Source organism: Panthera onca, chromosome E3 (assembly GCF_046562875.1).
Source record: "Panthera onca isolate mPanOnc1 chromosome E3, mPanOnc1 haplotype 2, whole genome shotgun sequence".
Taxonomy (NCBI): Eukaryota; Metazoa; Chordata; class Mammalia; order Carnivora; family Felidae; genus Panthera; species Panthera onca.
Genome location: NC_138354.1, coordinates 32694674 through 32715918, shown reverse-complemented (window position 1 = coordinate 32715918; position 21245 = coordinate 32694674). Strand labels below are relative to the sequence as shown.

General features: G+C 57.6%; 1 protein-coding gene across 13 annotated transcripts in view; it reads left to right on the top strand.

Moving 5' to 3' along the window:
* CLEC16A (C-type lectin domain containing 16A) overlaps positions 1–20402 on the top strand; it is a 202679-nt gene extending 182277 nt beyond the window's left edge. For 2 of the 13 annotated variants that reach the window (XM_060648492.3, XM_060648491.3), the window contains exons 22-23: positions 6618–6779; positions 16718–20402. In XM_060648492.3, the coding sequence (XP_060504475.1) occupies positions 6618–6779; positions 16718–17058 (503 nt within the window). In that variant the 3' untranslated portion in view covers positions 17059–20402. The other 11 variants (XM_060648497.3, XM_060648499.3, XM_060648494.3 and 8 more) reach the window with 11 other exon arrangements.
* The last annotated feature ends 843 nt before the right edge of the window (positions 20403–21245 follow it).

Below are 21245 nucleotides of genomic sequence, written 5' to 3'. Positions count from 1 at the left end.
AGCGATGTCCCCCGAGGAATTGCATTGCAACACTGCACAAGCACTTGGCAGATGACAGAGGTCAGCTGGGACCTCCCTGCCCCTCAGAGATTTAGGAAACCTTTGGTTCCCACCCCCTAGTTCTCCAGCTGTATACGTGCAAGCCTTCCCACCCTCTGGTCTCTCAGATCTGGGCCCTCTTGCATGATCTCTGCCTGGCCTGGTGTGAACCCAGGTGGAAACTCGGTCCCTTCCCTGGTTACCACCTAAAAAGTCCACTTGTACCTCACAAGGAAAGAGTTGAAGGAGCGTTTCCCAAAGATTGGTGGAGGTGGTTGTGAGGAAGTTCACCTCTCCCATCTCAGTTACCCCCTTTCCTTCTTTCTGCTCACCTCGCCGCTCCCAGCATCCCCCAGAAAGCGCAGACCGGCTTTCCCTCCACCAGCTCTGGAGACGAGCTAGTCCCTGGCCCTGCAAAGCTCGGCTTACATCCCTGCACTAACAAAGCTTTTTTGCAACTGTCAGTTAAGATTAGGTTCGACTACACAGTAAAGAAAGACCCCGACGAGATGTTTATTTCCCTCTCAAGTAGAGGAAGTGGAGATCGTCAAGTACGGCACAAAGCGTGAGGGACCCAAACCTCTACCGGCTCCGTGCTGTCATCTCTAATATGTGGTTCATCCTTGTGGTCCAAGACAGCTGCTGGAGTTCCAGCTATCACATCCATGTTTCAGGAAGCACAGTGGAGGAGGCTTCCTGAAAATCCGACGTGCCACTTTCATTTCTATCTCATTGTCCACAACTTAGCCCCATGGCCAGGCCCAGCTGCCAGGTCCTGTAACTAATGAAGGGGAAATTGGGTGTTTGGAGACAACTCATAGTCTCAGAAATACTGTCCAAATCCCTCTGGACCCCAGAGGATCCCAGGTGTTACCCGTTAAGTGAGGAACGTTGTACAAACCACCTAGGCATCTATGCAGGGAAGGGTCATCTATGCAGGGAAGGGTCTTAGGCCCTACTCGGGAGGGCCACTCCTGTAGAGCCGATGAGGCAGGCTGCGGGAGCCAGACGAGAGAATAGTTAACCGTGCTCGCGGCAGAAACCCTTGCCCAGGCTGTCCCTGACCTTTAGGGAATGGGGAAAGGATTTATGAAGCCAGAAAAGAGGCACAGACGACTTCTAAACCAAGGGAAGATCCCAGCTGAGGCAGAGAGTGAGTGGTCCTTGTCGCTCGGTCTGAGGACCCACGCGGGCCGCTGGAGGCAGGCAGCACCGTGTCAAATGCCCTGCCAGTGATCCCATAGCGGGGAGGGTTTGGGGAAGGAGCCGACACAAAAGGTCTGTGGGGTCTGGAACTTCTCTGAGTCCCGGGGAAGTTCTTTGACCAAGAATCTGGGCATAAGTAGAGTGTAACAACCAGACACCTGGGAGCACAAAGCAAGTCAGGTTGTGGGGAGGGAGTCTGCTCCCCACTCCCGTTGCTGCCATGTGGGACTGGGGCCCCATACTGCCAGATCTTCCTATTTGTTTTAGTTTTTATTTATTTATTAAAATTTTTTTGAGAGGGAGAGAGAGAGGGAGACAGAGGATCCAAAGCGGGCCCTGCACCAACAGCACAGAGCCCGATGTGGGGCTCGAACCCACGAACCATGAGATCATGACCTGAACCAAAGTCGGACGCCCAGCCGAGCCACCCAGGCGTCCCCGGATCTTTCTGTCTTTGAAAAAGCCAGAAGTCCAGATTTGTATGTAAAAATCTCCCAGTGTAAAACAAGAAGACCGTAAGCCTGGTGTGAGAGAAACAAGACACATCTGTGAGCCCCCTGGGCTGCTGTCGGCCAGCTCTGGACCCTGACTCACTTAGCAACCTGCTTCTCCCCAGGGAAAGCTTTAGTGGCTGTCCTTTCCAGAGAGTGGGGTGTGTATTCAACATATAGTTTTCAGCGTCTTCTCCTTTGCCTGCTCCCAAAAAGGTCACAGTGCTCAGATCATATGTGTGTTTGTAGGTAAAAAGTATTGACCATTTAAGCCAAGAGATTTTCACTTACTGTCTTGTTTTTCACATAAAGATGTGGAGACCCACAGAGGAGAGGTCGCGAAGCCATTTGGGCAGAGCTTGGACCAGACTTGCAGTTCTGACTCCCAGCCCAGTGCTCCTTCTATCAGTGGGCCTAAAATAGAAGGCTGACCTTTTTGTGGTATTTGTGTGCTTGACAAAGCCAGAGAGTTACTCATGAGTTCATTTTCCCAGAATAACTGGCAGAAGGGGGCCAGAGGGCGGGAGGAAGACCTGGGCCTGCCCCTGTGACCCCTGTGCTCCTGGAAAGCAGGGGACGCGTCTCGCCATTAGAACGCTGCCTGCTCTGGGAGCACCGCGCCTCGCCCTGGTTTTCGCGGAGGCAGTTAGTCTGGGGGAGAGAGCTTTGGAGGCCAGGACAGATCCCAGGGGTGCGTTAGGGCCCCGGGAGCTTGAGCCTGCCCAGGTCCTGTCCCCACCTTCACCCTCCCTTCTTTTTCTGGTATAAAATAATAATCATAGTCAGAATCTTGAAAAAAAAAATCAGACAAACACAAAAATGAAAACAAGAACTCTCGTAATAAAACCCATGACTTTAGCTTTGATCCCTGCAATCTCTGCAAGGAGGGAGACAGAGCCTGATTCTTTTTTTTTTTTTTTTTTTTTTTTACAATAACAGAAACATGTGGGACATGCTTTTTCTAATCTTTGCTCGTTTACTGTGTCCGGCGTTTTCCTCCAGCGTTCATCTTCTCTCCAACCAGCGTTTTTTAGAAAATTGTTTTTAATGTTTATTTATTTATTTGGAGAGAGAGAGAGACAGAGCATGAGTGGGGTAGGGGCAGAGAGAGAGGGAGACAAGCTCCAGGCTCCGAGCTGTCAGCACAGAGCCCGATGCGGGGCTCCCACCCACAAACAGCGAGATCGTGACCTGAGCCGAAGTCAGACGCTTATCTGACTGAGCCCCCCCGGGTGCCCCTCAAATCAGCATTTTTAACTGCAGCAGAGGGTTTCATCGCCTAGACGTATCCAAGTTCATTTGACCTTTCCGTGTTGTTGGGCATTTCGTACACACATCAGTGCTTCCAACATCCATATCGTTCCCTCTGTGGGTCCACCCACGTGCTTTCCACAGCATAAAGTTCTAGACGTGGAATCCATCAGATGGTGTGAAAATCCTATGGCCTTTGATACGCATTGCGCAGGCTGTTCTTGAGCCATCCTCAGGGAGAGCCAGGAATTTTATCTGCTGGAGGCGATCTCACAGAGGCCTCTCTGCCTGTGCCCTTGTCCCAGGTCTGGCACGTCTGCGTCTGCAAGTACTTGGCATCCATGTGCGTTTGACTCGTGCCCAGAAAGCCCCTGGGCACCTCCGCCGACGTTGATTCACCAAGAACCGCCTCGCAGAGATGGAGCAAAAAGCGGCGGCAAGGTGCTCCGGCCCCAGAGTTCTTTCCAGAGCCTTCCTGACCCTCTGACCGGTCACACTGGCTCTCAAAGTGGCTGCCACTTCCATCTGGGAAGGAGCCCCTTGAAATGACAGGGAGAATCTGGGCACCTGGCAAAAAGAAAAGAAAACGTCCCTGAGCCTTTCTGGGTCCCCAGTGCCAGGGGGCGGGGAGAGAGGAGTACACAGCAGGGCAGAGGAGGGAGGGCCGTGTGCACAGCAACAAGCAAGGGAAGGATGTATTCAGTCGCCTCCGCTCAGCTAGACCCTGCCGACAGGTGGGATCAGAAGTTGATTTTTTTTTTTTTTTTTTCTGTTTAATTCACGGCACGTACGAAATGTCTGCAGTATTTACGGTCGATCTATGGCCTGACCCTGACCCCTTCCCCACACGAAGGAGCTTTAGTCTCCTGGCTGAATTTCATCACCTTGTCTGCTGCCCCACATGCCCCAGGGCATAAGCCAGGGCTTTAAAGAACAGGAGAGAGAAGACGTTGTCTTAAGAGAAGAGGTAGGTGACCACCTTAGTGATGGCCACGCTGTCAGTTCATTCCGGCCAGGGCGTCGTCGGAAGCGTAAAAGGCTGAGTCCCGACCCTGTTACCACTCTTGGCGGCCCCGGTGTTCGTCGCGCCGATAAATGCGCAGCTCGGGAAAAGCCATCTTGACGTTTTGATTTGTTAAGGCGTGATTCATTTTCGAGTCAAGTTAACAGCTTGTAAACTTGGGGGTTTACCGCTTGAAGTGATTAAGAAGTAAGCGGCTATAAAGCCCGTGCTGTGGGGCTGCGGCTGATTGCCCCCTGGGAATCTTCCTGCCTGGCGTCTGGATTCGCCTCGACGTCTGCCGGAGTTCATCGGAGCCTCCCCCTCCGCCACAGACACAGTGTATCGCGTAACGGCATCTCGCTGGGAACTCCAGCGCGTCCGGCCTGCGCTCCCTGCAAGCAAACCTGCGCAGTAGGCCGGGGGTGGGGAGTCGTGTCCGCCACGAAAGAGAAGCTGGCGAATACCCAGCCCGCTCCCACAAGGCCTCACATCCACCTGCCCTTACATCGCACAGCCCGGAGGGCCTGGCTCGGGGTAGAAATACAGACCCTGCCCGCCCGAGTGGAGGGGAGTAGGGGTTGAGTAGAGTCGGTGCAGGGGAGCGGGAGGTACGGGCCTCCAGTTAGGGAACGAGTTAAGTCACGGGAACAAAAAGCAGAGCGTAAAGAATAAAGAGTGTTATAATAGTGATGTGACGATATAACAGGGCAGAAGGTAGCCTCACTTGTGCTGAGCACAGCATAATGTAGAACCTTGACTCGTCGCTAAGTTGTACACCTGAAACTAATGGAACACTGGGTGTCAACTGTACTCAAATAAAAATCACTAAAAAGTCACATCAAAATAAGATAATAAAGACCCAGTTTTTAAGGAGCCAATCCTCAGGCAAAAATAACTTCACACAAACATTAATACCAAATAGCTCCTCCGCAGGGGCCGGGTACCGGGTCCCCCTAGTCCTAAGCGGGGACGAAGCAGCAGGTTTCCACCCCCCACCCCCACCCCGCCCCAGCCAGGCCCATGTTTGCCCACCGGTGGGTGAAGGGAAGGGGCTCAGGACAGTACGGTTACTCGCCCCGCGGGCTGGTAAGTGAGCAGATCGGATCGGGGGTAGAACCCAAGCTTTCCTGGCACCAGAGTCCAGGCTCCGTGTGCTGCTTCGGTCAAGGGCCAGAGGGTAAAATATTTCAGGCTTTGCAGGCCATGTGGCCCCTACTCCGTGTGGCCAGTGTAGCTCGAAAGCCACCACAGACTAAGTATGCAAGCAAGGAACCGTGGCTGTGCTCCAGGTGAACTTTATTTACAAAACAGTGGGCTGTAGTTTGCTGACTGCTGCTTGACCCCCCTGCCGCCTTCTTGAGTTCTGAGAAAGGTGAGGTCAGGGCCTAGAGAACCTTCTGGAAGAAGTGTCAGCGGGAACCAGGCACTATGAAGTTCAGCCAGTGCAGGTGGCGCGAATGAGATTTGGGGCTGGCTGGGGTGGGCATGCTTACGGAGTGGAGAGCTTTGACGTGGTTGGCCAGGAGGTTGGGGTCCCCCCTCTCACCTAGGAGGACTTGCCCCCCAATTCCCATTCCGATTTGGTGCCGCTTCTGAATTACGGGGCAGAAGCAGCTTGACCAGGGTCCTGCTCAGCTCGTGGGGGCTGAAGCAGGAGCCACCATGGTCCACGTAGTCCCCTGGGCTCGTCAGCAAGGCCTTTGTTCCATGGGAACTTCGTGCGTTTAGTGAGTAAAATCAGAAGCTACGGGCCTTGAGAAAAGCAGGCTGTGAAAATGGCAGAAGCCACGGTCTGCAGACAGAAAGCACACATCCCTGTAAAAGGGGCTCCTCTCGCCATAAAGAACACTCTGCTCTCCCCGCATGCCCCGTGCCCCGCTATACCCCCACTGCAGTGCGGTGACGAGAACCTGGTCGTGATACCCTCAGCCCGCAGTCGGGGGGTGGTGCTGGCCGCATGTGCTTCCGCGTCCGCGTGGTGAGTAGAGCTCTTGAGTGTCTCCGAAGTGTGGCGCTCGCGGGCCTCACAAACGTGCGGTCCCCGTCTCTCAACCCAGAGCCGCTCCAAGGGCGGGGTGGAGCCCCACGTACGGGCGCCTTTCACCAGAGCCTCCAGAGCGGGGCAAAATCTGGGACAGGGAGAGTCCGGGGGGCTCCTCCCCCTCCCGCCCAGTGGCCTGCCTTGGACAGAACTCAGGGGCGTTCGCAAGGACCCCAAGACTTTGCCGTGAGGGTGTCTCACATCCCTGCGTGGACTTCACCACGATGCCTCTGAAGCCCCAAGGCTGCGCGTCCCCTTCAAGGGCACAGCCAGCCCGTTGCTGAGCCAGCGTCAAGCGCTCAGATTTATGGCTCGAGGCCCTCAGCTCTACGGCCGGCTGCGCCCTCCTCCTTGAAACAGCTCTGAAGCGTGTCCAGGTGTGACCAGAGAGGTCAGCTCACTCTGGGGAGCGGACCCAGACTTTCAGGGCGCCGGGTTGGGTTGGTTTTGCCTTAAGGCTCCCGGCCCCACTTTTGAGGTGCGGGCTTGCCCCAGGGGGTCTCACACGCAGTTGGGGAGCACGGCGCCCCTCCTGCCGGGCCAGCGTGTTTCTTCCTGCTTGGTCACCTCCCCGCCTGTCTTGCAGGCTTTGCCGTGGCCCAGTGCATAAACCAACACAGCTCGCCGTCCCTGTCCTCGCCACCGCCGTCTGCCAGCGGGAGCCCCAGCGGCAGCGGGAGCACCAGCCACTGTGACTCTGGAGGCGCCAGCTTGTCGTCCACCCCTTCCGCCATCCAGAGCCCGGCAGGTATTGCCCGCGTGACGTGGGGCGGGGGAGGGACGGTGCCTCGGGGAGCTCTGTGATCCCTCAGTGTCAAGACTGCTGACCCCCAGCTCCTCCTCGCCTCCATGTCTGGGGACACTGCCGCTCCGGGTTCTGGGTTCGTTCTGATGGGGCGTGGCCCACAGGCCGACTGGTTTAGCTCCCGGCAGGGAAGGAGTCACTCTTTGTGCAGGCTGGCCCCCCCCCGCTGACCCCCCTCACCTGACCGCACAGCTGGAGGGGACACATGGCGAGCGGCCGAGTCTGAATGCGCCCCGTTGTCACCCCCACGAGGAGGGGTCTCCCCAACGAGATCGTTTCCAACTGGCGGAAGAATTGCGTCCCTGCTAATTTTTTCTTGCCTTCATACCGTACCAGTCTCCTCTGTAAATGGTGCAGTCCAGTCGTCTGTGCCCAGGGCCCACCTCTCGAGAGTCCGTCAGCATGTGCTGGAGGCACATCTCGCCTTCCTGGACCTCGTACAGGTGCAGACATAGCACAGGCAGACCCCGCGAACGGGGCGTCCGCGGTGAGACGTGTGAGTGGGTCACGCGAGCGCCTCACCGTGCTGTGTGAGATCCCAGGAGGAGGGCACCAGGCTTTTTCCCTGAGCATCGTGGCCCCACCACGCAGCCAGAGGAGCAGGGCACGGAGGGCGGGGGGGCGGTTGCTGGTGGTGGCCTTGATGGTGCGCGAGGCTTCCCACCCCAGCAGCACAACTCTGTGGGTCTGGAGGGCCCCGGGCGTCTCTGATTTGGGCAGCCCCCAGTGACTCTGGTCTGTACCCTCATTTGGGGACCCTCCTCGTGCTTCGCTGTTCCTTCAGGGTCCCGTCCACATTCCTCGCCTATCACGTTTCAGGGGCGCCTCACCAAACTCTAGTTAGGTTGTGGATGGATGGGGCTTGATAAAAGCCACCTGCCCCTGTGGTACCAGGAAATTAAGGGCCCCTGGATGTCGTCCCCTCAGCACCAGAGCCCAAGATCTCCTTCGGGGCCCACTCTTCTCCGGAATCTTCAGCCTCTCCATCCCCCAGCAAAGGGTTAACCCAGCCCGATCTCCGCGCCTGTGGCCCAGGGCATCTCAGCGTCCTGCCTGCAGCCCCCCTCCTCCCTCGAGCATCCATTACGTCCATCTACTATTGACATTCACGAGGCCCAGGCAGCGGGGTCACCCTCAAGCCACCTCACTTAGACCCCCTTCCACTCGGCACCTGCTCCACGCCTCCCCCCACCCCCGGCCCCGCCACCGCCCCAGCTCTAGGGAGGCAGCCGCCTTGTCTGAGCTCCTTCTGAGCCTGATCCGAGCTTGGCTGCATGTGTGGCTGCCATTCCCAGGCCCGTAGCGGGACGTCCAGACGGAGCTTTCTCCAGAAGCCCGGAACGGCCCTCCCCCTCCCTCTGAAGCCTGGTCTCGAACCGGCTCTGGGGACCAGGGCCGTGTGTTCGTGTGCTTGTGTGTGCGCCCACGTGCTGCCTGCCTGTGCACGTTGCCGTGTCCGTGTCGTGTGCATCCAGACACACATGAGGTCTCTTCCTGGCGGAGCTACGTATCCCTTGCTTTCATTCTTGGGAAGCACAGACAACGGCTAAACAAACGAGCCGTGTGCTTCTTAGTCTAAAACTAAAACCGGCAAAGACCCAAATCATCAAAATGGGCCTCTGTTTACAGACTCACCTGAGCGTGGCCCCCTGGGGCTCCGCTCTGTGCCTTCCCCCGGAGGTTCAGGGTCCCCAGAATGCGAGTTTCTTCTCTCTTGGCCTCCCTCAGCCCCTCCGTCCCCACCCCCACCATCCCCTGCACGGTGCCAATGACAGGTCTTCTCATCTGACAAACGCAGCGGCTGTCAGCCTGGCTGTCAGGTGGCGAGGCAGTTCCAGTCGATACGTGACGGTCAGGCTCTCCTGGGTGTCTGCCCCCGTTCAGGGCGTCCCCGCAGGCCTGCCGAGGCAAGTGCACGAGTCCCCATTTTTTATGCTTGCCTGACAGTAAAAGCCTGCGGCCCAGCCTGCCTACATGTCTGCAGACGCTGAAATAACTCACCCCCCGACGAAGGGCCCGCCTGTCAGGCGTCTTGTACTTCGCTCTTAACTGAGGACCCAGCTCTCGATGCCTAGAAACAGCATCAGAACCCGCGAGCTCCTCCCCACCACAGGGCCCCGGCTCCAGGAGTCCGTTAGTTTCTCCATGACAGACTTCCAGGCCGAGAGCAGCACATAAGGCTGGGTCCAGGCAGAGAGCAGCACATAAGGGTTCCGTGTTCCTCATAAGGGCAGGCCTACGCAGATGGTTCCAGCGTCTGCCTGGCATCTTACCAGGCCGTGCGGAACAGGAAGCGGAGGGTGGAAGGGAGGCAGGTTTGGTCGGGACGGGTGCTTTTCGGCCAGTTTCCTGGTTTGATATCGGCCTGGAGCGGGGCCTCAGCGTTCGGGCTCCTGACCGGCAAAGGCCGGCCCTGTGCTGCCTCTGCACCAGACTCCCCGCCCGCGGGGCCCGGCCACAGTCGGCCCCAGGCAGCGTCCCTGGAGGGCTGGCCGGGCACCAGGATGGGCCAGGGCCTCCCCGCCACAGCCCACCCGGCCCGGACAGCAGACAACAGCTGCAGCCCAGTCAAGGGGCCACTTGTCCTCCAAGTGGTTTTTGAGGACACAGTGTGGAATCAGAAGCATTCCTCCCCCTGTATTTCCAGAGCCTGTGAGTCCAGGAAGTTCCCGGTGCAGCTGCTAGGCCCTTCACAGCCGGAATTAGCTCCAGTGGCCTCTGCTCTGGAAGCCACACTTTGTACGGTCAGGTGTTCGGTCGGGGAAGCATACGAGAGACGCCATCCGTCAGGGGACAAGACAGGCCCAGTTTTCCATGTCTCTGTGGTTTTGAAACCCAGAATGATCCAAGAATGTCCCTGAAAGCCAGGGGTGACCTTCTCACTGTCTTAGCAGTCGCTGTGGCTTGGGAACTCCCTACACGGCCTTTTCGGTGTGTACTTGGTACGCGGCGTGGACCTGCCCATGGGCCCCGGTGGCTGTACCTCCCCAGCGAGCCCCCTGACCCCCCACGGGCCAAGCATTGTGCTCGTAAACACTTGACAGATGCCCTCTCGTTGAGACCTGCCACCCTGCCCCTCACACTGTGCAGCTGAAAACCCCGGAGGCTCAGAAAGATCCCAGAGCTCAGCCACCACGGTGCAGCCCGCAAGTAGAGGATCCCACACGTGAGCTCCAGCCTGGGAGAACCCATGTCCCGCCTTCCGAGAGAGCCCAGCAGAATATCCACCCAGCTCCTGAATCTGTCTCCGGTGCCTCCGTGTGGCGCTCCAGAGACCGGGGTTCAGATGTCGGTTGGGGGCGGCCCGTGAAGTACATGCCTGTCTCCTTCCAGTGTGCGTGGTCGGTCTAGAACCCAAAGGAAAAGCCATGGCCCACAGGACCCTGGTAACTGTGCAGCCGCAGTCAGCAAGGCTGGGCTGGGTGGCCCCTGTCGGGGGGAAGCCTGGCAGTTCCCCCGAATCAGCAATGGACTACAGATGGCCACGTCTCCTCTGCCAGCCCACATGGGTTCATCCCCAAATGAGGGCGTGGAACCCTCTTGATACTGAGTTGTTTTCCACCTCCACCCTCTGTCCGGCCCGGGGGACCTGAAATTTTCTGCCTGGGTTTGCAAGAGGTCCTTGTTTGTCCCAAACACAGATTCTCTCAGCTTCCCAGGGGGTCTTGAGTCTGACTGACTCAGCTTCTGTGGATGTTAGAGCTGATCTCACTAGGGTGCCTCCAGGAGTGGCCCTCAGGCCCAGTCTCTCTTGGGACTTCTCTGTGCCAGCCTAGAGACCCTATCCCCCGATTAACGATTAACGTTTTCTCACTGGACAGGCTTTCGTGGAGTCCCTGCTGTGCTCAGGTCCTGGGGATAGAAGGTAGCGACGTGTGGGGGAGGCCAGGTTCTGTCAGATGACCGAGCATTGGAAAAGGAAGCCGGAGGCTGAGGGGTTCATGGGACGGGGTCTGTGAGGAGGTGGCCTTTGGGACTCACGCAGGCCCACCCAGGCTAAGCCCGGCATCTGGCACGAGACAAGATTGCTTTTCTTCTCTCCCTGGGGTCTAACTATAAATTCTGTCTTTCCAGATATAGTCTGTTTTTGAGGGACAGCCCATGTGCCCATGAGGGCTGAGGCCTGTGGCCCAGTGCTGGCCGAGGGCCCCTCGCCGCAGGGAGAAGGGACCCGCCTGGACCCTGGTTTGCCCTCTGTGCTGGGAGCACCTGCTTCTGAGTCTCCCTCACATGCCAGATATAGAGTGTGGATGCTTGTGAGTGGCTTTTTCAAAGGGGCTGGGGCTCTCATCAGGGCCAAGAGACACCCCCAGTGGAAGGAAAGGTCACAAGTGTGTTTCCCAGTAACCAGAGAAACCAACCGGAAGGAATGGCAGCAAGGGTATTTAGTTTTCGTTGTCTTTTCCCTGTTAAGGCCGTGCCCAGAGAATTATTGTCCAGTTCTAACGCCTGATGTGTGAGTTGACGTGCAGGCAGACCCCTGAGCCTTCCCGAGGAGAGGTGGTGCCCTGGGCCGCGGAAGCGTCCAGAACCTGGCATCTCATCACCCGCTCGTCCAGTGCAGCCGGCTTGATAGGCCTCAGCTTGTTCCCCAGTGAGAAAATTACAGGGATGGAATTAGCAGGGGTTCTTTTCTTTTTAAATTTTTTTTTTCAACGTTTTTTATTTATTTTTGGGACAGAGAGAGACAGAGCATGAACAGGGGAGGGGCAGAGAGAGAGGGAGACACAGAATCGGAAACAGGCTCCAGGCTCCGAGCCATCAGCCCAGAGCCTGACGCGGGGCTCGAACTCACAGACTGCGAGATCGTGACCTGGCTGAAGTCGGATGCTTAACCGACTGCGCCACCCAGGCGCCCCAACAGGGGTTCTTTTCTTAAACACTTCATTTGAGAAGCTGAAATGGCAGAGAACATACAGCAGGAAAGAGGACATAGACCCCATTTGGAACCAGATGAAGGGCGAGTAGGAATACTTCAGAAATACCTCCTGGGTTACAGCGGTCCCTCGCACGCACGCACACACACACAGGTGAATGCACACTCACACACTCCCGTGCACAGTCGCTCACACACATGCTGGTACACCTCCGCTCTGTATGGGGCTCTGGTAAGAACACTTCTCCGACAAGAGCTCAGTGGCCAGCTCGGTTGTGTTTCACACACGTCCTGGGTGAGCGGCTTTGAGGAGGAAAGACCGTCTCTTACAAAACGAAGTCAGGGTAAAGGCCAGCCTGCTCTTTCCGTCGTCCGTCGGCCAGGCCCCTGGAATTATGGCGCACTTTGACTTTTCTCTGGGGTTTTATAGGAAGAAGGAAGGGGTGGGCTCCTGGAGGCCGATTGTCGCCACCTGGCAGGGGTGGGGTCCTGGCCTCCTGATCCTCCCCTGCTCCCTGGGCTGTCTAAACACATGGCCTTCACCAGGTCCCATCTGGGCCCAGTGGGGGCCACACAGCCCAAGACCTGTGTGTGACCAAGCCCGGTTACCAGTCAGGCAGGACTTTAAGGACAGATTGCCTGAGCCATGCGTGTGATCTTTTCTCCCCAATCTTCTCCACGATGTTTCTTCTTACTGCGGTGAATGTACATACCAGAAAGTGTTGACCATGTTAACCGTTGTTAAGCCCATAGTGCAGTGGCATTAGGTATAGTCACATAGCGGCATTAATTTTCAGCTCTGCTCTAATCTCAAGTGCGAGTCACAGATATGGCTCCTTCCTTCCCGAGGAGATGCTCCTCACATTTTTGTTGCAGCCGTTGCAACCTGCCCCCGGCCTCTCGGCACCTTGGTCTCGGGCCCTCCTGCTGAGGCTCCTTCTCGGGGGTTTCCAAAGGTTCAGACCAGCCGCATGTCTTCCGGAGAGCGGAGCCCTGCGGGGCCGGGGGGGGGGGGGGGGGGTGGTGGTCCAGGAGCGCCTCCCCCGTCCAGGGCTCTTTCCCAGAGCGTGAGGAGCTGCACCGCTGGCTTTAGTGTGGTGACGGCAGGGACCACTGGCCTCATCAGTTGGGCCCAGAAATCTGCTTGTTTCATTAGCCGCCTCGGCTCCCGTCCCCCAACCACACGCCCTTCTTCACACTGTCCTGGGGACGCAGGGCTTTCGTCCCAACTGCTGGTTCGCATGGGGTGCTGACAGGCAGTTCTGTTCTTCTGTCCCTGGAGGTTTCCTCCCCGACGCCCCGTGTCACTGATGACCCCAAGCCTTTCCTTTCCAGCGGGACTGAACCTTCACCGTCTTTATCCTCGACTGAGCCCCACGTGCGGGCAAACGGTCGGGTCCCCGGCCGTCCCGACAGCACCTCGTCCTGGTGGGGCGGAGTTGGGGGCTTCGTCCACCGCGCCCCTCCCCCCCCAGCTGTCGTGGGCACCCGCTGGGACCCTGCCACGCTCCCCTTGCGCGCTCGTCCACGCCTGGCGTCCGCCGCTGCTCTGCGCCCCTCTCCGTGCGCCCTTTCTCTGTCCCGTTGTTAAAGGCTGTCTGTGACCTGTCGCTGTGTTTCCCTCTAGTCAGGAGTGGCAGGAAAGGACGCCGGCGAGTGTTCAGCCTGTCGGAGGCCGACAGTCACGGCGGCCACTGGGTTTAGTGCTTCGAACGGCAGCGCTCACGGCAGCTCTCGCAGGCAATTCAGGCAGGTCTCGCCCGTTAGCCTGCGCGGCCCGCGGCCTCGCCGGGCCTCCGGGGACCAGGGCTGCGAGCCCCCCTCCAAGCGGCCATTTCCCTGGCTTCCCTTCTCCTTCCGGCCTCACCTCCACTGAGGACCGAACCCCCTGCCCTCCGACCCTCCCTCAAGCCCCGGCAGCCTGGAAACACCGTCCGCCCAGCTGGTGGGGGTTCTCCAGCCCAGTGGTCACAGGGCCCCCTGGATTTGGCCACCAAGGTTGAGCAGTAGAATTTGCAAAAAGCGACCAAGAATTCAATTAGTTTCTTTTTTCTTTTCCTTTTTTACCTCCCCGCGCCCCACTCCACCCCCCGGCTCCCCCTCCCTCCTCCCCCCCCCCCCCACAGCTTTGCTCAAAGCTCAGCAGTAGATTCAGTCCCGCCTCAGCCAGAGGCCAAAGCAGCTCCTTCGTGAGCACTGATGGGTGGTGACTCCCTTGTCCCCGCTTCTTACACGCAGTCCTCCAGGTAGCTGCCGATGCTGCTTGCGCCCTGGGGTCCACGGCTGCTCCCTCTCCCACCTTCCCAAAGTTTCTTTCAGGGTTTCCCACACGCACCTCCTGCTTGGCTGTGGTGCTTGCCAGCCAGGAGCCTTTTGCCTTCTTTTGCATTTAAAAGCTGCTTTCTCTGAGCTCTGCCCTCGACCTGCTATGCTCTGCTGCACAACCCCCCCCCCCAACTCTCCCAGCCTGAGCACACAACCCCAAAGATTTCCTGGAAAATGTCATTTGACAAGGGCCAGCTGAGCCCCTGCCCCGGAGCCGGGGATCAGCTTCTGAGGGTGCTGGCCAGGGACGTGGGGACCCGCTGCCTTGGTGTCAGCTAAGGGCAGAGCCGTGGGAGGCCCAGCATCTCTCACGGAAACCTGGACGTCCAGGACTTCTGCTCAGGCCTCCACGCTTTTCCCCGGCTCCTAGCCAGGAAACCAGAATGTTCTCTGAATCTTTCATTTTCAGGGCCAGGCCCCTACTTGTGGCCTTCGAGCTGAAAACCAGCAGGCCAGCAAAAGCAAGAGTTCAGCAGTAACCTTCACAGCCCAGCACTGGGCGAGAAAATAGGTCCCCGAGGGGTAATTTTTCCCTGGTGAGAAAGTTCTCATTTTTAGTTTAAAAAAAAAAAAAAAATGTTGTGGGTGATGGGCAAAAGGTTATTTTTTCCCATAAAAAATTGAAAAAGGCTATTTTTAAGGGGAAAAAAAACCTGACCCTCTTAATAAAACTGTTGGTTCTTTTCTTGAAGAAACAAATTTTGTGTGTGTGCTATTGTATTGTTAGTTGGTTGGTTGGTTTTTTAATACATTTGGTGGCAAATTTCCCGTATCCTTGATTATTCTCATCACCAAAAACCCCGCTAGGGATCAGGGAAAGAGATTTGCCAGCTTTTTTGAATATCTGCATGCAAATGCAGACTCTTACATAGAAGTTTGGAGAAGAGTGAAGGAAATACTCCACAGCTCAGTCTCCAGACAGCACAAAAGTGCCATTTGGAGAATTAGTCCTCTCTTAACTGCCTTGTCAGCAGCTAAGCTCACATGTGGATCCAGACATGGGCCCGTAGTCCTGCTCCCCTCTTCTGGAAGCGTGGTGGAAGCCTGCCAGAGCAGGTGAGCCCCCCGAAGGGAACCGTAGGCTCTGACCAGCACCCGGGAGCCTGCGCCTCGCAAGCGGGCGGCCCATGCCACAAGGGTCCTGGCTGAATGGAGCAAATTCATGGAGATTTGGAGAAACCAGAATGCGCATGGAGTGTTGACTCAGCATTTCTGGGCTCAGCTCGCACCCTGAATCACGTTTTCCACTGGTGCTCACAGCCACCTCTGTAACCCAGCACAGAGCAAGGACAGACCCAAAGCCCTATGCGGTGGTTTTCTCTGGGCCTTATTTCTCTTAAAAGAAAAAAATCAAAATAATAATAATAATAACAATAAAAATAAAAGGAAAGAAAACCAAAAGGCTTTAGGAAGGAATAAACAGGGATCTTTGAGAGCTTGTCTTGCCCAGGAGCCTTGGGGAAAGAAATTCTCCGTATTCTTTGGGACACTCAGTCTGTTGCTTGTGCTTTCTCTCCACGATGGGGAGCCTCCTTCTCTCCTGCCTCCCATTCTATACGCCCTTCGGTTTTATTTTGCTCTTGGTTTTCCCATTCTTTTGCTGTATGTTCAGTTTGCAGTTCTGTTTTGTTTTGGCTTGCCTTAAAAAAAAAACAAAACCAAAAAACTGGAATCCCATGGAACAAACTGTGTCGACCATCCTTCCCAGGGCCCAGGGGGCCTCAGGGCTCAGCACCCTCCCATCAGCATCTTCTGCGGATGGCTTGTTGACCCCGAGATCTGTACAAATGCGATGTTTGCTTTCCAAGCGAGATGCCCACAGCTTTCTTGCCGACACTCCCGGAAGCCGGGAAGATGTTTTCCGCTGTGAGCCCCCAGCCCAGCCCCAGCCACCACCGTTCCCGTCCAGGTACACTCGTCATTGGAAAGCAAAGCGACCATTTGTTTGTAATCTCATCAATGATTTTGAAAAGCACCAAAAACAAAGAAATTGCCGCTCCAAAAATAACTGCTGGGCGGAGCTTCTCCTGCCCTCCTCCTGCCTGGTCTCTCTCCATGACCCCTATAGAGACCGTTAGGGTAGGAGTGGCCCCCGGGGCAGTAACAGCCCCTTTCTGACTGCTAACTCGGCTCTCCGAGAAGGAGCAGTCTGAGGTTTTGGTTTGGTTTTGCAAGCTGAAAAGTTCTAGAGAATTCCCTTTTTTTTTTTTTTTAAATACTGCAGCGAGTCCCCTCTTGGGTAAACGTCACCAGGTGTAAGCTCCAGAAATGGCCTGAAGTGATAAGCACATCCAAGCCCATCTCCTCCCCGAACATGTATTCATCGTCAGGCAGGGGCTCCAAGACTCTCCCTGACGGAGATCCTGCCTGGGCCGTTTCCCAGCTCCATAATCCACTCGTCGATTCTGCACGAGCCCCTAATTTTTCTCTCACCTCACAAGTCAGAGGAACCCTGGGCCCCGACAGATTTCTCCCCAGGCCTAGGTCAGACTGGAGCTTCCAGCTCCTGTGTCCCCAGACGGAGGAAGTGGAGACAAGCCGTTCCCCCCACACCACCGTCTCCCACCGGGCTTTCCCCGGGCCTTTGTTCAGGACGGGACAGAGGGTGCCCGTGTGAGCAGAGTATCTCAGAACTCAGTACTCCTGTTCTCTCTCCCCCCCCCCCCCCGCCCCCGCCCAGACGACCCCGTCACTACGGAACAGCCTCAGCCTAAACTTCCCAGCCAGCTGGTGATCGTCAGTGAAACAGAAGCAGACGCCCGGCCCGGCAAGAGCCTGGCGAGGAGCACAGACGTGGAGACAGCCAACCTATCCCCCAGCCTCATCCCCGCCCGGCAGCCCACCATCTCCCTGCTCTGTGAGGACACTGCCGACACACTGAGCGTGGAGTCGCTGACCCTCGTCCCTCCTGTCGACTCCCACAGCCTCCGCACCCTCCCCGGCATCCCCCCACCACCTGTGACGCCCGCAGCGGGCACGGCGACGCCGGGCGAGGAGCCAGCGGGCCCCGCTGAGCACTGAGCGGGCGCCGGGTGGCCTCCCCGTGTGTGTGTGTGTGTGTGTGTGTGTGTGTGTGTGTGTGTGTGTGGCCCCGCCGGTAGGGACCCAGTACTGCTGACCCAGAGACACATCAGGAGCACCCCGGTCCCCGCGGCCCCGGAACCATCTCTGCAACCATTCCTGTGCTCCTTTGCTCCATTTTGAATTCCTGTTTCACTTTGCACCTCTTGGGAGAGCAGGCTGGACCCGGTGGAGACACCCCAGTGAACCCAGGGGACGGGAGGAGGTTGGCCTCCCGGTCTCTGAGCCCGCTGACCCTGGGGTGGCAGGACCCCCGCACCCTCTCATCATCAGCCGGCCGCTCCGGTCTGGAAGCTCCTTGGCCACCATGCCCGGTGTGCACAGAAGAAGCGGACCAAGTCACTTTGGGTAGGAATTTGTAGAGAAACAAACTTGGATAAGCATCTCCTTTGGATATTTATTTCCGCTTTCGGCAGCAGATGAAAAGCATTTATTTAAAAAGCGTGTATTTAAAAAAAAAAAAAAAGTCCAAAAAAAAAAAATCCTCAACCCTGAGGTTTGGCGTCATGTTAGACATGCGATGTTACTGTTAAGATTTCATTTTCGTCTTCCCTTGAACTTCCCAGCGTTTTGTTCTAAAGTTCTCAGTCTGGCTTTCTCCGTTTTCTTATTTCTCTATGACTCGCTAACTCCGCAAGCCTGTGGAATGATTCAAGGACCTTCCTGGAAAGTTTATTTTTTCAACAACAGTAAAGGAGACCCCACGTATTCTCAGGTACACACGGAGCTGAGAGGGCCAGAGGTTTCTCAGGCGTGGTAGCCACGGGGCCTTGCGTTTCCTGAAACGCCTGCCCGGGAAAGGGGCCGGTGCGGCCAGCTCCCCACTCAGGACCCATCCTTCGTCTCTCCGGACCGACACCAGTCAGGGCTGCTGCCCAGCTCCACCTTCAGATCTCGCCGTCTCTCTCTGTCTAGAAAGAACCGCTTGGGACCGTGCAGACTCCGGCCGTGCGGCCGGGATGGAAAGGAAAGGCCACGGAAGCTGTCCTGTGCGTGGCCCGTGTCCCCACCATGTGTGTTCGCCCAGGCGGGAGTGTGGGGAGACGCCCGCTGCGGGGTCGCGCCCCAGTTCGAGGAGCTGTCCAGGGAACTCCGGTCCACCGCCCTTCCTCCCGGCTGCCGCTGCAGAAACAAAAGCTTATTTTTAAAGATGAACCCCACCCCCCACCCCCACCCAGTGGCTTCTCCATTTGAGCTGGATGCGTGCAGGCCGGTTCCCCGACGTATCTGAGAAAGCGCCTACTTGGCCAGGTGCAGCCATGCAACCCTCACCTCTCTCCGGTCAGCGCTGAGACCCTCCAGAGTCTCCTCCTCTGTGCCCCGGGAGTCCCAGCACACATGGGCCCGGGTGTCGGGCGGCCTCGGGAGGCGCTCTGAGCCCTCACAGTCTACCTATTCAAGGACCGCGGTTCTCCCTGGCTTCCCTCATCCTGCTGGTGTAGAAGGGCCTGCCGAAGCCAGGTCTCCTCCTCCTGAAAGAAACATGGTGGTCCCGCAGAGGAGGGGCACGGTGCCCGTGGGGACGGGGCTCTCCATCATCAGAAGCCCTCTGGGTGGGTGTGCCCACCCCACTTCAACAGGGAAGAGACCCAGCTCGGAAAAGGAGGCCATTCAGACAGTAATTCTGGGGGCCCCAGGAGGAGGGACAAGCCATGACCCATCAGCAGGGCCCCCCTCCCCCCCACCCAGGAGGGAAAGGCAGAAGGGATGGAAGGGGTCAGGGGAGGAGAAAGGGCATGTCAGCAGTCCTGTGTTCTATGTGATTTTTTGCTGGGACGTAAGAGCAGGCTGGCTCCCTGGTTTGGCAGGGGCTGTGGGGCAGAAGTAGAAGGCGAGTAACTTCCCAGCGTTATTGGGAAAAACAAGCCCATGCAGGTCCCCCACCCCCCGCCCTGGGATCGCCAGCCTGCCACCAGAAATCCCATGGCTCCAAGTGGCTTTGTGGCCACCGAGCCCTGGAGGAGAGATGGGAGCACAGCATGCCTCGGGGGCCCTGCGGCAGCGTTGCCGGGGCCGGGAGACGGGAACACAGCCCAGCCTCCAGCAGCAGCTGAGCAAGGGTGTTGATTGCCAAGGGCAGGCCTCTCCCAGAGGCGGGCTTGCGATGTGGGTCCTGCGACCTCGGTGGGACACCTGTAGGTGTGGGGTGGGGACTTCCTTTAAGCAGGGGCTCCCAGGCACCTTGCTGGTGAGGGGGCGGCATACAGCTTTGTGCGAGGAGGTCTGGCGTCCAGAGGAGGTTGGCTCTGATGAAGGACCATCAGAGGGCTGGGTCTTGACCATCGTGGTGGCATTGGGCACGGCCGCGTCTTCAGGAGCACCCCGCAAGCCTAAGAGCGGGGTGCTCCCAGGCAGGCCAGCCCAGGCAGAGGGCACTTGGACCCCAGGGTCGGGCAGAGGGAGGCAGAGCGGGGAGTCCTGGCAGAGCAGGAGTGGGGACCACAAACCTTCTGGACTCCTCGGCAAGCCCACCCAGCCTACAATCTCCGTGTCCCTACAGAGAGAGGGGCCAGGCCCACCTGCCTCAAGTCCATTGGGCCCAGTGAGTTTGCCAAGCCAGGGGCAGGGCTCGCCGCCTAAACCCCCAAACCTCAGCTGTGAAAGTTGCTGTGGAGAGAAGCATACGTCCTTCCAGCTTAAGGGCCTGAGCGAGCCAGGGCACCTCTCCCTAAGGGTTGGACGGGGTGAGGCCAGGGGCTCCCCAGGACCAACCCCAAAGCCACAGCAGGAATGCGGGGCAGATGAGGGGCCGGGACGCGGCCTGGCTCACTGCAGGCCTTTGCTCCCTTCTCCTCCCTCTGGCCTGTCTGCCCCCCCCTCAACCCCACCCCGCTCTCTGCAGAGGGCAGCCCTCCACCCAAACACCTGAATTAGCAAGGCCCCCAGGCGGGAGTGAAGGGACAGCCCTCGTTAAAGACATACACTAGATTTCCCTAAAGTCTCACGACGCACTGTTAGAAATAAAGGCACGGGGTGAACGGATTCTCATCTTTTCTAGATGCAATAAATAAGAAATATTTAATGTAGTCATGTTGACATTGGGCATAAACTATCAGGGTTCCTTATGTTCCTCTGAGGTGAAAATATGTAAATAATTCTCGGCCCAAGGCGGAGCAGGGCTTGAGAAACCTCCCGCTTCTGGGCCAAGGGACCGTTCCAGGGAAGAACCTGCAGTCGCCAGCGTGAGTCATGCTTGGTGGGCTCCCAACACGAGGGTGGAAATGAAAACTGGAACTTCCTGGTAAATTTGAACTTGGCAATAAAACAGAAAAAGTTACCAAGAACGTGGCTGCTCCGTGGTGCTGCGGTGGCGAGGCCGTGACCCTGCAAAGGGGGAAGGTTCTCTGCGGCCTGACCCCCTTGGCCCGTTGCGGCTGCGTGGTGGGGGTGTGGCAGCTGGGGGCCCTCCCCGCCCCCACCCTGGCCAGGTATTCCCCGGTTCCCGAGAGGGAGCTGGCCGCATTCAGGCGGTGCTCCGGGCCCAGCCGGGCACAATGAGATTGGCCCGTGCTGTCGGCAGAAGGCTCTCCCTCCACGCCTCTGGTTCTGCATCTGTGGAATGGGGCCATTACGGCCCTACCTCATAGGACGAGCTTGGGGAGCCTCTCTGTCACCACTTGCACGTGTCACTGGCCACGGGAAGCAGGAAGTGCTCCCCACCGAGGACAGAGTCTGCTGAAGTCAGCCCTGGGACAGGCCCCTTTCCAGAAGACTATGTGCACCAGTGTGAGCTCTGGGGATGGGTTCGCAGGCTCTCCAGCTTAAACCTGGCTCAGAAACAGCCGGGACCTTCTGGGCCATGAGGTAAAACTCGAAGTGACCCCGGAATATAAACGGTCACCACCCCCCCTTTGTGTCGAGGGTTGCAGCATCTCTGGTCGAAGGTGACCGCTGCTGCTGAGGGCGTGGCTTAGCTCCTAGGAAGCCTGCCCACGAGGCTGGGGCTGCAAAGGCATGGGGTTCCCTGGGTCGAGGCTGGATTGTGCCCTGCACCGTGGCCTGCTGGGTGCCCGGTGCCGGGCCACACCTGGCCTGCAGCCTCAGCCATCCCCATGGTAGCCCTGCCTGGCAGGCACACGGTCACTCATGTGTTTCGATGACTTCGGTTTAGGAAAAGGAACTTGCTG